At 42.3% G+C, this 12,439-nt stretch overlaps 1 protein-coding gene across 1 annotated transcript in view; it reads right to left on the bottom strand.

The window, feature by feature from the left end:
• Nucleotides 1-7,233: 7,233 nt before the first annotated feature.
• Nucleotides 7,234-12,439, bottom strand: part of tm2d1 (TM2 domain containing 1) — a 9,129-nt gene continuing 3,923 nt past the window's right edge. Inside the window, exons 3-8 of the mRNA XM_027290607.1 lie at nt 11,453-11,526; nt 10,819-10,927; nt 10,575-10,666; nt 9,598-9,671; nt 8,980-9,131; nt 7,234-7,538 (exon numbers count right to left, since the gene is read on the bottom strand). Of these exons, the coding sequence (XP_027146408.1) occupies nt 9,021-9,131; nt 9,598-9,671; nt 10,575-10,666; nt 10,819-10,927; nt 11,453-11,526 (460 nt within the window). The 3' untranslated portion in view covers nt 7,234-7,538; nt 8,980-9,020. The remainder of the gene's footprint in view (nt 7,539-8,979; nt 9,132-9,597; nt 9,672-10,574; nt 10,667-10,818; nt 10,928-11,452; nt 11,527-12,439) is intronic.

The raw sequence follows: 12,439 nt of genomic DNA, 5'->3' as shown, positions 1-12,439 counted from the left end.
CCTCCTCCTCCTCCTCCTCCTCCTCCTCCTCCTCCTCCTCATCTCCTCCTCTCTTATTATCTCTTGTCATCTTGACTCTCTCTCCTCCACATCCTCTCATCTCTCTTCATCTCCCATCACTTCTCTTTCCCTCCTCTCTTCTTTCTTTCTCTCCCTCCGTTCTCCTCACCTCATTTCTCCTCTCGTCTGATACTTACTGTGATTTACAGTCTGACTCACCCACTTCCTGTAAGTGTGTGTGTGTGTGTGTGTGTGTGTGTGTGTGTGTGTGTGTCACATCTCTTGGTGGACGAACTTTAGATCAATCACAGAAACATGGATGAACTACAGGACAGGCAACAGGACAGTGTGTAGAAACTACAGAGTGTATTTGCAGTGTTTGTGTGTATTTGCAGTGTTTGTGTGTATTTGCAGTGTGTTGTGTGTATTTGCGGTGTGTTGTGTGTATTTGCAGTGTTTGTGTGTATTTGCAGTGTTTGTGTGTATTTGCAGTGTGTTGTGTGTATTTGCAGTGTGTTGTGTATATTTGCAGTGTTTGTGTGTCTTTGCAGTGTTTGTGTATATTTGCAGTGTTTGTGTGTATTTGCAGTGTGTTGTGTATATTTGCAGTGTGTTGTGTATCTTTGCAGTGTGTTGTGTATCTTTGCAGTGTTTGTGTGTATTTGCAGTGTTTGTGTGTATTTGCAGTGTGTTGTGTGTATTTGCAGTGTGTTGTGTATATTTGCAGTGTTTGTGTGTATTTGCAGTGTGTTGTGTATATTTACAGTGTGTTGTGTATATTTGCAGTGTTTGTGTGTATTTGCAGTGTGTTGTGTGTCTTTGCAGTGTGTTGTGTATATTTACAGTGTGTTGTGTGTATTTGCAGTGTTTGTGTGTCTTTGCAGTGTGTTGTGTATATTTGCAGTGTTTGTGTGTATTTGCAGCGTTTGTGTGTATTTGCAGTGTGTTGTGTATATTTGCAGTGTGTTGTGTATATTTGCAGTGTGTTGTGTGTATTTGCAGTGTTTGTGTATATTTTCAGTGTTTGTGTGTATTTGCAGTGTTTGTGTGTATTTGCAGTGTTGTGTATATTTGCAGTGTTTGTGTGTATTTGCAGTGTTTGTGTGTATTTCTCCACACTGATTCTTCAAAACTTGTTTCTCTTTTTTTCTGAGACGAAAATCAAAGTTTATTTTGAAATATTAGAATATTTAAATGATGTGTAAAATTAAACCCGACACACACACACACACACACACACACACAAGTACACACGCACTGACAGACAGAGTGTGAATATTGAATGGACTTATCTGGAGACACACCAGGCCTGACTGTCCAAATTAACACACACGCACACACACTGTCTCTCTCTCCTTCAACACACACACACACACACACACACACACACACACACACACACACACACACACACACACACACACTCTCTCTCTCTCCCTCAACACACACACACACACACACACACACACACACACACACACACACACACACACACACACACACAGAGGGATTATAGAGAGACCAGCCCTGGGATTTTCTTTATTTAGTAGACCCCCTTCAACACACACACACACACACACACACACACACACACACACACACATGAAGGTTTGTGTGAAGCCTCCACCTTATCACTAAAGTTTCCTCCTGTGCTCCGTTCCAACCGACACAACTGTAATTTCATGCCTTCTGTGTTTCCTGTGTGTGTGTGTGTGTGTGTGTGTGTGTGTGTGTGTGTGTGTGTGTGTGAGGGGTTTAGCCCCCTATCAACCACCCAGAATACAAAGCGGGTTGATTATTATTCAAATGTTTTGTGGAACAGACGCAGCTACATGAAAAAAACAAAACGTCTTCACACTTCAGTCACAGCGACAACACACACACACACACACACACACACGTTAAAAACACACAGCAAAGGGGCGGAGTTTAGCTCAGCTGGTAGAGCAGCCGCCCCGTGTTCAGAGGCTCAGTCCGTGCTGTGGAGGCCGAGGGTTCGACTCCGACCTGTGGCTGTTTCCTGTCATTCCCCGTCTGTCTCTCTATCTGTGTCTGTCTCTCTCTCTCCACATTCCTGTCACTCTTCAGCTGTCTCTGTCAAATAAAGCTTGAGAAGGCCAAAAAAATGAATCTTTAAATAAGTAAAATAATAAAAACACACACAGCGAAGGGCTGATGTGTTTACAGTTTTTTTTCCAATTTCTTAAACATAATTTTGCAAACTGGCTGATTTCATCAGAACACTGACACACTTCACCGAAGCACACAGCCAAACTGTGAAATGAAGCACTGCAACCAGAATCTGATCTATCTAACTGCTGCAGCAGATGCACACTCTTCATTCGTGTTACAGATGTTTGTAACTGCTGGGCAGAATGAAAAGCTCTGTCATCTTCAGTTTGCTTTGCCATCACACTGACTCAGTTCAAACTGTGCAGGATTCATGCACAGAAATATCTGCAGATACACACACGTGAAATATTTATTTTTTTATTTTTCACCAAACAAGTCAGTGCAAGATATGCACATATGTGTGTGTGTGTGTGTGTGTGTGTGTGTGTGTGTGTGTGTGTGGAACTTCAGTTCCTCTTACGTCCACCAGGTGCTGCTGTGATAGAAGTCTGACCGCGTTGAAGTGAATGAGAATATGTTCAGGTTCAGGTCCAGGTCCAGGTCCAGGTCCAGGTCTATTCATATGTAATATATTACATTTTCAAAGTCACTTGGCCAACACTGTTTAGAGAGTTTCTCCTGTTGTGTAACCGGCTCAGCAGCCTCTACGGACATGATGGCAGAGGAGCAGAGAGTGAAGAGGACGCTGACGGAGGAAGCTAAGAAGAGAAAAGGAGAGAGTGAGCGAGCAAGAAGCCGCCGGACAAGAGTAAATGTGGGACTGACTTTTAGTGGTTGGTGAGAGCTTGGTGAAATAAAAGGCTGAAAGACAGACGCCGAGCTGGGCTGACTGCTGCTGGACTAGGCAGTGATATCAGCTGCTGCTGGGTCTGGTTCTGGTTCTGGGCTGACTGCTGCTGGACTAGGCAGTGATATCAGCTGCTGCTGGGTCTGGTTCTGGTTCTGGGCTGACTGCTGCTGGACTAGGCAGTGATATCAGCTGCTGCTGGGTCTGGTTCTGGTTCTGGGCTGACTGCTGCTGGACTAGGCAGTGATATCAGCTGCTGCTGGGTCTGGTTCTGGTTCTGGGCTGACTGCTGCTGGACTAGGCAGTGATATCAGCTGCTGCTGGGTCTGGTTCTGGTTCTGGGCTGACTGCTGCTGGACTAGGCAGTGAGATCAGCTGCTGCTGGGTCTGGTTCTGGTTCTGGGCTGACTGCTGCTGGACTAGGCAGTGATATCAGCTGCTGCTGGGGACCTGGTTAATGATTGGCTGGTAGCAAAGTTGTCGGCTCGCTAGTTTTTGATCAGAAGTTAAGTTAATCAGAAGAAATACTCGAGTACCACAGTGGGACTGGATTCTCTGGCTGCAGTAACACACCAACATGTCTATCAGGGTTTATATAGTTCAATAATCTGACCTTGGACCAGATGTAGGATGTAAACATCTCGTCACACAGCTTGTTTAATTGTTAAATTATTTTCATGGACTTGTTGAGAGACGTGTTGTCTCCAGAAGTGAAGGAACATCTGAGAGTCCTTTCATTTTTACTGGTTTCTTTTTAATCACTTTATATAACCAACGAGACCGAGAGAGAAACTAAACTGAGTCACACTAACACAGGACAGATCCTGGTCCTGGTCCTGGTCTGAGGTTCTGATCCTGGTTCTGATCTTGAGGGTTCTTGATGGAAACACAGCCATGGACGAGCTGAAAGAAACTTTCATCTCCAGAAAAGAAAAGAGACGGAGAGAGACCATGTGGATTCATTTCAACAAGAAAACAACCAGAGAGACAGGAAGTATGTGTGTGTATGTCTGTGTGAGTGTGAGTGTGTGTGAGTGTGAGTGTGTGTGTGTGTGTGTGTGTGTGTGTGTGGGTGTGAGTGTGTGTGTGAGTGTGTGTGTGTATGTGTGTGTGTGTGTGTGTGGGTGTGAGTGTGTGTGTGTGTGTGTGAGTGTGTGTGTGAGTGTGAGTGTGTGTGTGTGTGTGTGGGTGTGAGTGTGTGTGTGAGTGTGAGTGTGTGTGTGTGTGTGTGTACTCCACCTTTAACCTGGGACAGATTCATCATACCGTGCTGTAATACAAACAGTGGATGGCAGTGAGAAGAACCATCCTGAAACAGTTCAGACACTCCCTGTTTGTTCTGTGTGTGTGTGTGTGTGTGTGTGTGTGTGTCCTGTGAAGCGTGGTACAGTATGATAATGGAATTTTGATGAAAGCCACATGGCTGCAAGCTCCACACACACACACACACACACACACACACACACACACACACACACACACACACACACACACACACACACTCACGCACACACACACACACAGAGTATCTGTGTGTCTGAATAATTAAACGACACATTTTCTGCTCAGAATGTCATGTGTATGTGTGTGTATATATATGTATGTTATTGCAGTGTATACTGTATGTTATTGCAGTATATACTGTATGTTATTGCAGTATATACTGTGTGTTATTGCAGTATATACTGTATGTTATTGCAGTGTATATGTATGTTATTGCAGTATATACTGTGTGTTATTGCAGTATATACTGTATGTTATTGCAGTATATATGTATGTTATTGCAGTATATACTGTATGTTATTGCAGTATATATGTATGTTATTGCAGTATATACTGTGTGTTATTGCAGTATATACTGTATGTTATTGCAGTATATACTGTATGTTATTGCAGTGTATGTGTATGTTATTGCAGTATATACTGTATGTTATTGCAGTATATATGTATGTTATTGCAGTATATACTGTATGTTATTGCAGTATATATGTATGTTATTGCAGTATATACTGTGTGTTATTGCAGTATATACTGTATGTTATTGCAGTATATACTGTATGTTATTGCAGTATATATGTATGTTATTGCAGTATATACTGTATGTTATTGCAGTATATATGTATGTTATTGCAGTATATACTGTGTGTTATTGCAGTATATACTGTATGTTATTGCAGTATATACTGTATGTTATTGCAGTATATATGTATGTTATTGCAGTATATACTGTATGTTATTGCAGTATATATGTATGTTATTGCAGTATATACTGTATGTTATTGCAGTATATATGTATGTTATTGCAGTATATACTGTATGTTATTGCAGTATATATGTATGTTATTGCAGTATATACTGTATGTTATTGCAGTATATATGTATGTTATTGCAGTATATACTGTATGTTATTGCAGTATATATGTATGTTATTGCAGTATATACTGTATGTTATTGCAGTATATATGTATGTTATTGCAGTATATATTGTATGTTATTGCAGTATATACTGTATGTTATTGCAGTATATACTGTATGTTATTGCAGTATATACTGTATGTTATTGCAGTATATACTGTATGTTATTGCAGTATATATGTATGTTATTGCAGTATATATTGTATGTTATTGCAGTATATATGTATGTTATTGCAGTATATACTGTATGTTATTGCAGTATATATGTATGTTATTGCAGTATATACTGTATGTTATTGCAGTATATATGTATGTTATTGCAGTATATATTGTATGTTATTGCAGTATATATGTATGTTATTGCAGTATATACTGTATGTTATTGCAGTATATATGTATGTTATTGCAGTATATACTGTATGTTATTGCAGTATATATGTATGTTATTGCAGTATATATTGTATGTTATTGCAGTATATATGTATGTTATTGCAGTATATACTGTATGTTATTGCAGTATATATGTATGTTATTGCAGTATATACTGTATGTTATTGCAGTATATATGTATGTTATTGCAGTATATACTGTATGTTATTGCAGTATATATGTATGTTATTGCAGTATATACTGTATGTTATTGCAGTATATATGTATGTTATTGCAGTATATACTGTATGTTATTGCAGTATATATGTATGTTATTGCAGTATATACTGTATGTTATTGCAGTATATATGTATGTTATTGCAGTATATATTGTATGTTATTGCAGTATATATGTATGTTATTGCAGTATATACTGTATGTTATTGCAGTATATATGTATGTTATTGCAGTATATACTGTATGTTATTGCAGTATATATGTATGTTATTGCAGTATATATTGTATGTTATTGCAGTATATATGTATGTTATTGCAGTATATACTGTATGTTATTGCAGTATATATGTATGTTATTGCAGTATATACTGTATGTTATTGCAGTATATATGTATGTTATTGCAGTATATACTGTATGTTATTGCAGTATATATGTATGTTATTGCAGTATATACTGTATGTTATTGCAGTATATATGTATGTTATTGCAGTATATACTGTATGTTATTGCAGTATATATGTATGTTATTGCAGTATATACTGTATGTTATTGCAGTGTATATGTATGTTATTGCAGTATATATGTATGTTATTGCAGTATATATGTATGTTATTGCAGTATATACTGTATGTTATTGCAGTATATATGTATGTTATTGCAGTATATACTGTATGTTATTGCAGTATATATGTATGTTATTGCAGTATATATGTATGTTATTGCAGTATATACTGTGTGTTATTGCAGTATATACTGTATGTTATTGCAGTATATACTGTATGTTATTGCAGTGTATGTGTATGTTATTGCAGTATATACTGTGTGTTATTGCAGTATATACTGTGTGTTATTGCAGTGTATGTGTATGTATCACGTATGTTACAGAGTCTGGAGGTGTGTTTGGGGTCGTTGTCCTGTTGAAAATCAGATGATGGTCCCACTGAGCTCAAACCAGAGGAACGTCTCTGCAGACTGCCCGGTAGCCGTGCTGGTTCAGTCACCATCACTCCTCCACGCTTCACGGTGGGAACCACACATGCTGATACCATCCGTCCCCTGGTCTAATGTCCATTCCTCGTCTTCATGCTCCTCCAGCATCTTGTTAGTGATCAGGTTTAGTTTTCACGTTGTACAAACTGTCAGAGATGGAAGGAGTACTCAGATCTTTGTCTTCAGTGAAGCAGTAATACTGCAGTATTATTCAGTTACAGTTAGAGTCCTAGTTTATATGTTGTGTAATGTGAACTTTAGTGGAACATACAGCAGCATCAGTCTTTGGTCAAACAGCGGATTCAGATTAACACAAAAAGAAACTTTATTTACAGTTTTCATGGAAAAACATCAGAACTTAAAGACGTCGATTTTTTACAACAAAATATTAAATAAAGACAGACGTGACAGGAAGTGGACTGATGAAAGGATCCTTTAAATGAAGGTGATGCAGCTTTGAAGAAACGAGTCAGAGCGTCGTTAAAGTTAAATGGAACAGCCCCTCCTTCTTCTCCTCCTCCTTCTTCTCCTCCTTCTCCTTCTCCTCCTTCTTCTTCTCCTTCTTCTCCTCCTCCTTCTTCTCCTCCTTCTCCTTCTCCTTCGGACCTGGCGACAGACAGAACAGACGTCATGTAAATATGTCGATTTAGATTCTGTCACTTCTTTTTCTGTTTCAAACTTTTCAGACTAACGAGATTCAACGAGATTATATTCCAGAGAGTGAACGACATTTCTTTATTCCCAGAGAAACCTTCATCGAGTTGACTTCATCCTCTGATATTTAACAGGAGTGTGTGTATGTGTGTGTGTGTGTGTGTGTGTGTGTGTGTGTGTGTGACCTTGAGCTGTGAAGTTGAACTCTTCTGTCTGAATCAAGTGTGTGTTCTAAAGTTAAATATTATTCAGAGTTTCCTGGACGTGGTCACTGTCCTGCAGTAGTAAACTTCCATGTGAACTCTTTGGGTTGCTAGGTTACGTGGCCGATGTCACTGTCACTAACACTAACAAACATTTCTGGTGCCAGTCAAAGGTCTGATCTCTGTGAACGATTTTAAATCCACAAACAACAAGAGAATCAATCCTCCAGCTCATGTTGTTACTTTGAGCATGTTTTAGTGTGTTGTGTTGTTGTCTGTGTGGTGTGTCTGTGTGTAGTGTCTGTGTGTTGTTGTCTGTGTGTTGTTGTCTGTGTGGTGTGTCTGTGTGTTGTGTCTGTGTGTAGTGTCTGTGTGTTGTTGTCTGTGTGTTGTTGTCTGTGTGGTGTGTTGTGTTGTTGTCTGTGTGTTGTTGTCTGTGTGTTGTGTCTGTGTGTAGTGTCTGTGTGTAGTGTCTGTGTGTTGTTGTCTGTGTGTTGTGTTGTTGTCTGTGTGTAGTGTCTGTGTGTTGTGTCTGTGTGTAGTGTCTGTGTGTTGTGTCTGTGTGTAGTGTCTGTGTGTTGTGTCTGTGTGTTGTGTCTGTGTGTAGTGTCTGTGTGTTGTGTCTGTGTGTTGTGTCTGTGTGTAGTGTCTGTGTGTAGTGTCTGTGTGTTGTGTTGTGTCTGTGTGTAGTGTCTGTGTGTTGTGTCTGTGTGTTGTGTCTGTGTGTAGTGTCTGTGTGTTGTGTCTGTGTGTTGTGTCTGTGTGTAGTGTCTGTGTGTAGTGTCTGTGTGTTGTGTTGTGTCTGTGTGTAGTGTCTGTGTGTTGTGTCTGTGTGTTGTGTCTGTGTGTAGTGTCTGTGTGTTGTGTCTGTGTGTAGTGTCTGTGTGTAGTGTCTGTGTGTAGTGTCTGTGTGTTGTGTTGTGTCTGTGTGTAGTGTCTGTGTGTTGTGTCTGTGTGTTGTGTCTGTGTCTGTGTGTTGTTGTCTGTGTGTAGTGTCTGTGTGTTGTTGTCTGTGTGTTGTGTCTGTGTGTTGTTGTCTGTGTGTAGTGTCTGTGTGTAGTGTCTGTGTGTTGTTGTCTGTGTGTTGTTGTGTGTTCTTCGTGCTGCTCTTCTCTCTCTTGAAAAAGACATTTTTAATCTCACTGGGACGTCTCCTGGTGAAATCAGAATAAATAAATTCATTCACTCACAGCGCTCCTGTCCGTCCATGTGTGGGCGTGTCCAGGTGTGCTCACAGAGACAGGTGTGGCTTCCTGTAGGTCTGGTTGGTGATGGACAGGCGGGTCAGCCGGGTGCCGTAATAATCCACGATGTAGTTTGATCCGTCAGCTGGACCCACGATCTGCAGACACGAGGACACAGGTGAGGCTGACGCTACACCTGCACACTCTTTATGATACAGAAGTAACTGAGTATCGCTCCTGTCACATGTTTGATCCCATGATGCATTTCCAGCCTCGATTATCTCAAACATTTGAACAGGAAGGAGCGATTTGTCCCTTCACCTCCGTCTGTCTCCGTCCTCTCACAGTCCATCATTCATCAGGCTCGCCGCTCTGTGCCGCGCCACACTGAAACAGATCCTCCGGGAAACAAGGAACTGTTCATCACAGGCGTCACTCTTAAAGAGGAGGTGAAACTAGAACCGGAGTGTGTGTGAGGAACAAACACTTCCTGTCCACTTACTAACTGTTCAGGTGCTTTCAGCAGCTGCTCTTGGTCTTCATCAGCAGAGCTCGCTCGCTCAGAGCTCCAGACATGTTGTTTACAGTCTTTATGCTAAGCTAACCCCACCTGGTCTGACTCACCTGCATGGCGATCAGGATGAAGTCAATCAGAGTTCCGATCCCACAGAAGCCGACAGTACAGAACTTCAGCAGTCCTGAAGGAGACGGAGAGTCAGTGTCAGTATTCATTATTATAGAAACCAGAAAACATTTCCTCCATAAAATATGATCCAGTTTCACCAGAATCAGTGAAATAGTTGCTGCTGTGTGACTTAGTGCCGTAAAGCGTTACGTACTTCTCCCGACCCGGAGCCCAAAGTTACATAGAGTGAGAACAGACGTACGAATGACAGAGACACCGTTCAGCTGATCACAGGTCAGAGTGGATCACCTGATCACAGGTCAGTGTGGATCAACAGGTCGTCACAGACGTCAGTTTATTAAAGTTTGAATCTTTTCTGTCTGTTTGTTTCTGTTAAAAATTTTTTTATAGAAATTAATCTGGCTCGGCTCAGTTTGGCTCGATCCGGGTCAACCTGTGCCAAATCAGAGGAGGAGTCATGGACCAGCTGGTCCTCCTCTGATGTCCACTAGGGGGCTCCACCAAAACTCTGACAGTGGAATGAATGACGAGAAGTTGGCGCCTGGCTCTGGTGTCGTCTCCATGACGACGCAGAGAAACTGATTTACTTTAATTAATTTCAGATTCTATCGAGCTGTTTCTCTGACTTGGTCGATGTTTGTTTAACGTGTCGGGCTTCATGACGTGTTCGGGATTTTCTTTTTGTTCGTTCCTGTTTTTGCTGGCCAACGGACAAGAACCATCAACAGTCATCAGTCAGTTTGTCTCTCCTCAGCTCCACCTGTGCTCCACCCTGTGCTCCACCCTGTGCTCCACCCTGAGCTCCAGCAGTGAGGTCGAGATAGATTTTATTTTGAAAACCATCAAAGATGGCGATGCTTCACAGATTCTGCTGCAGTCTCTCTTCATCTTTAATGAAGTGAGTCACTGCCTGTATGAAGCGTCACATCACTCGCTGAGCGAGCCGTCAGCTCACCTAACGCAGGATATCCCAGGTAGAAGCGGTCCGCTCCGAGCCAGCCCAGAAACAGAGACAGCGCCACGGCCACTTTGTAGGAATAACCGCTCCTGACAGGAAACAGTTATTAAGGACCAATCAGAACGCTTCATGTTTCTGCAGCGAAACCTAGTTCAAATGTTTCACAATGAAAAGTCTGAAGCTGTGTGTGTGTGTGTGTGTGTGTATGTGTGTGTGTGTGTGTGTGTGTGTGTGTACTCACACATTCCTGCAGGGGATGGTTTTGTTGAAGCCCACCTCCCCCCCACTGAACCTGAACTCGGTCCCGTTGGAGAGTCGACAGCTGATGTTTGGAGCCGGGAGGCACTCCACTGAACACACACACACACACACACACACACACACACACACACACACACACACACACACACACACACATCTTATTTATATCTTTTGTTTTATTCTGCATCAGGTCAAAGGTCATGTGACGTCCTTTATCTCGTGTTGTTACGGACACGTAATGAATTGTTCAGGTGTCATATTTCTTAAAGGGACAGCGCAGGGAGCTTTAGTTCAGACTGATGATATGTTTGTTTTGGAACGTTATGTCAACGCTACAGAAACACTAGCTCACTGTTAAAGTATGATAAGGTTGTCTGAGTGTTGTCTGAATGTTAGTTATTGGTTTGATGAATGGTTGTGTATTGATTACTGACGGTGGCTGATCAGGTTTGTTATCAGCTGATCGTGTTCAGATCACAGGGACGTGAAGAGACGTCAAAGTCTTTTAATAACGACCTCTCTGCATTCGTTACTTCAGATCTTAATGAAACTTCAAAATCATCAGCTGTCTGAGTCACGTGACCTAGAGTCACGTGACGTCATGTCTCGCTCACCCCAGGCTGTCGCGTCTCTGCAGTTCTCCGGCTCCTGAGTGGCTTCATCGATCTTTGGATCTTTACAGAGATACATGAGGAGAGTGAAGGAGAGCAACCAGCTGACAGCTCACTGTCACCGTCAACGTCACTGTCAACGTCACCGCCAACGTCACCGTCAACGTCAACGTCAACACCAACATCACTGTCACCGTCACCGTCAACATCACCGCCAACGTCACCGTCAACGTCAACGTCAACACCAACATCACTGTCACCGTCACCGTCAACGTCACCGCCAACGTCACCGCCAACGTCACCGTCAACATCACCGTCAACATCACCGTCACCGCCAACGTCACCGCCAACGTCACTGTCACCGTCACCGCCAACGTCACCGTCACTGTCACCGCCAATGTCACCGTCAATGTCACCGTCAACATCACTGTCAACGTCAACACCAACACCAACATCACTGTCAACGTCAACGTCAACATCAACGCCAACATCAACGTCAACGTCACTGTCACCGTCACCGTCACCGCCAACGTCACCGTCAACGTCACCGTCAATGTCACCGTCAACGCCAACATCACTGTCAACGTCAACGTCAACACCAACATCACTGTCAACGTCAACATCAACGCCAACATCAACGTCAACGCCAACGTCAACATCAACGTCAACATCAACATCAATGTCAACATCACTGTCACCGTCACCGCCAATGTCACCGTCAACGCCAACATCACTGTCACCGTCAATGTCACCGTCAACGCCAACATCACTGTCAACGTCAACATCAACGCCAACATCACTGTCAACGTCAACGCCAACATCAACGTCACTGTCAACGTCAACGTCACCGTCAACGTCAACATCACTGTCAACATCAACGCCAACGTCAACGTCAACGCAGGAGGAACCACGCATCCATAACACAACACAGAGACTACATCCAGGACACATCATCTTTATGAAGATGACAAACAGAGACACACACACACA

The sequence above is a fragment of the Larimichthys crocea genome, chromosome XVII, assembly GCF_000972845.2.
Source record: "Larimichthys crocea isolate SSNF chromosome XVII, L_crocea_2.0, whole genome shotgun sequence".
In the NCBI taxonomy this organism is placed as follows: Eukaryota; Metazoa; Chordata; class Actinopteri; family Sciaenidae; genus Larimichthys; species Larimichthys crocea.
The sequence above is the reverse complement of the archived record's forward strand: the minus strand, read 5'-3'. Positions and strand labels throughout refer to the sequence as shown.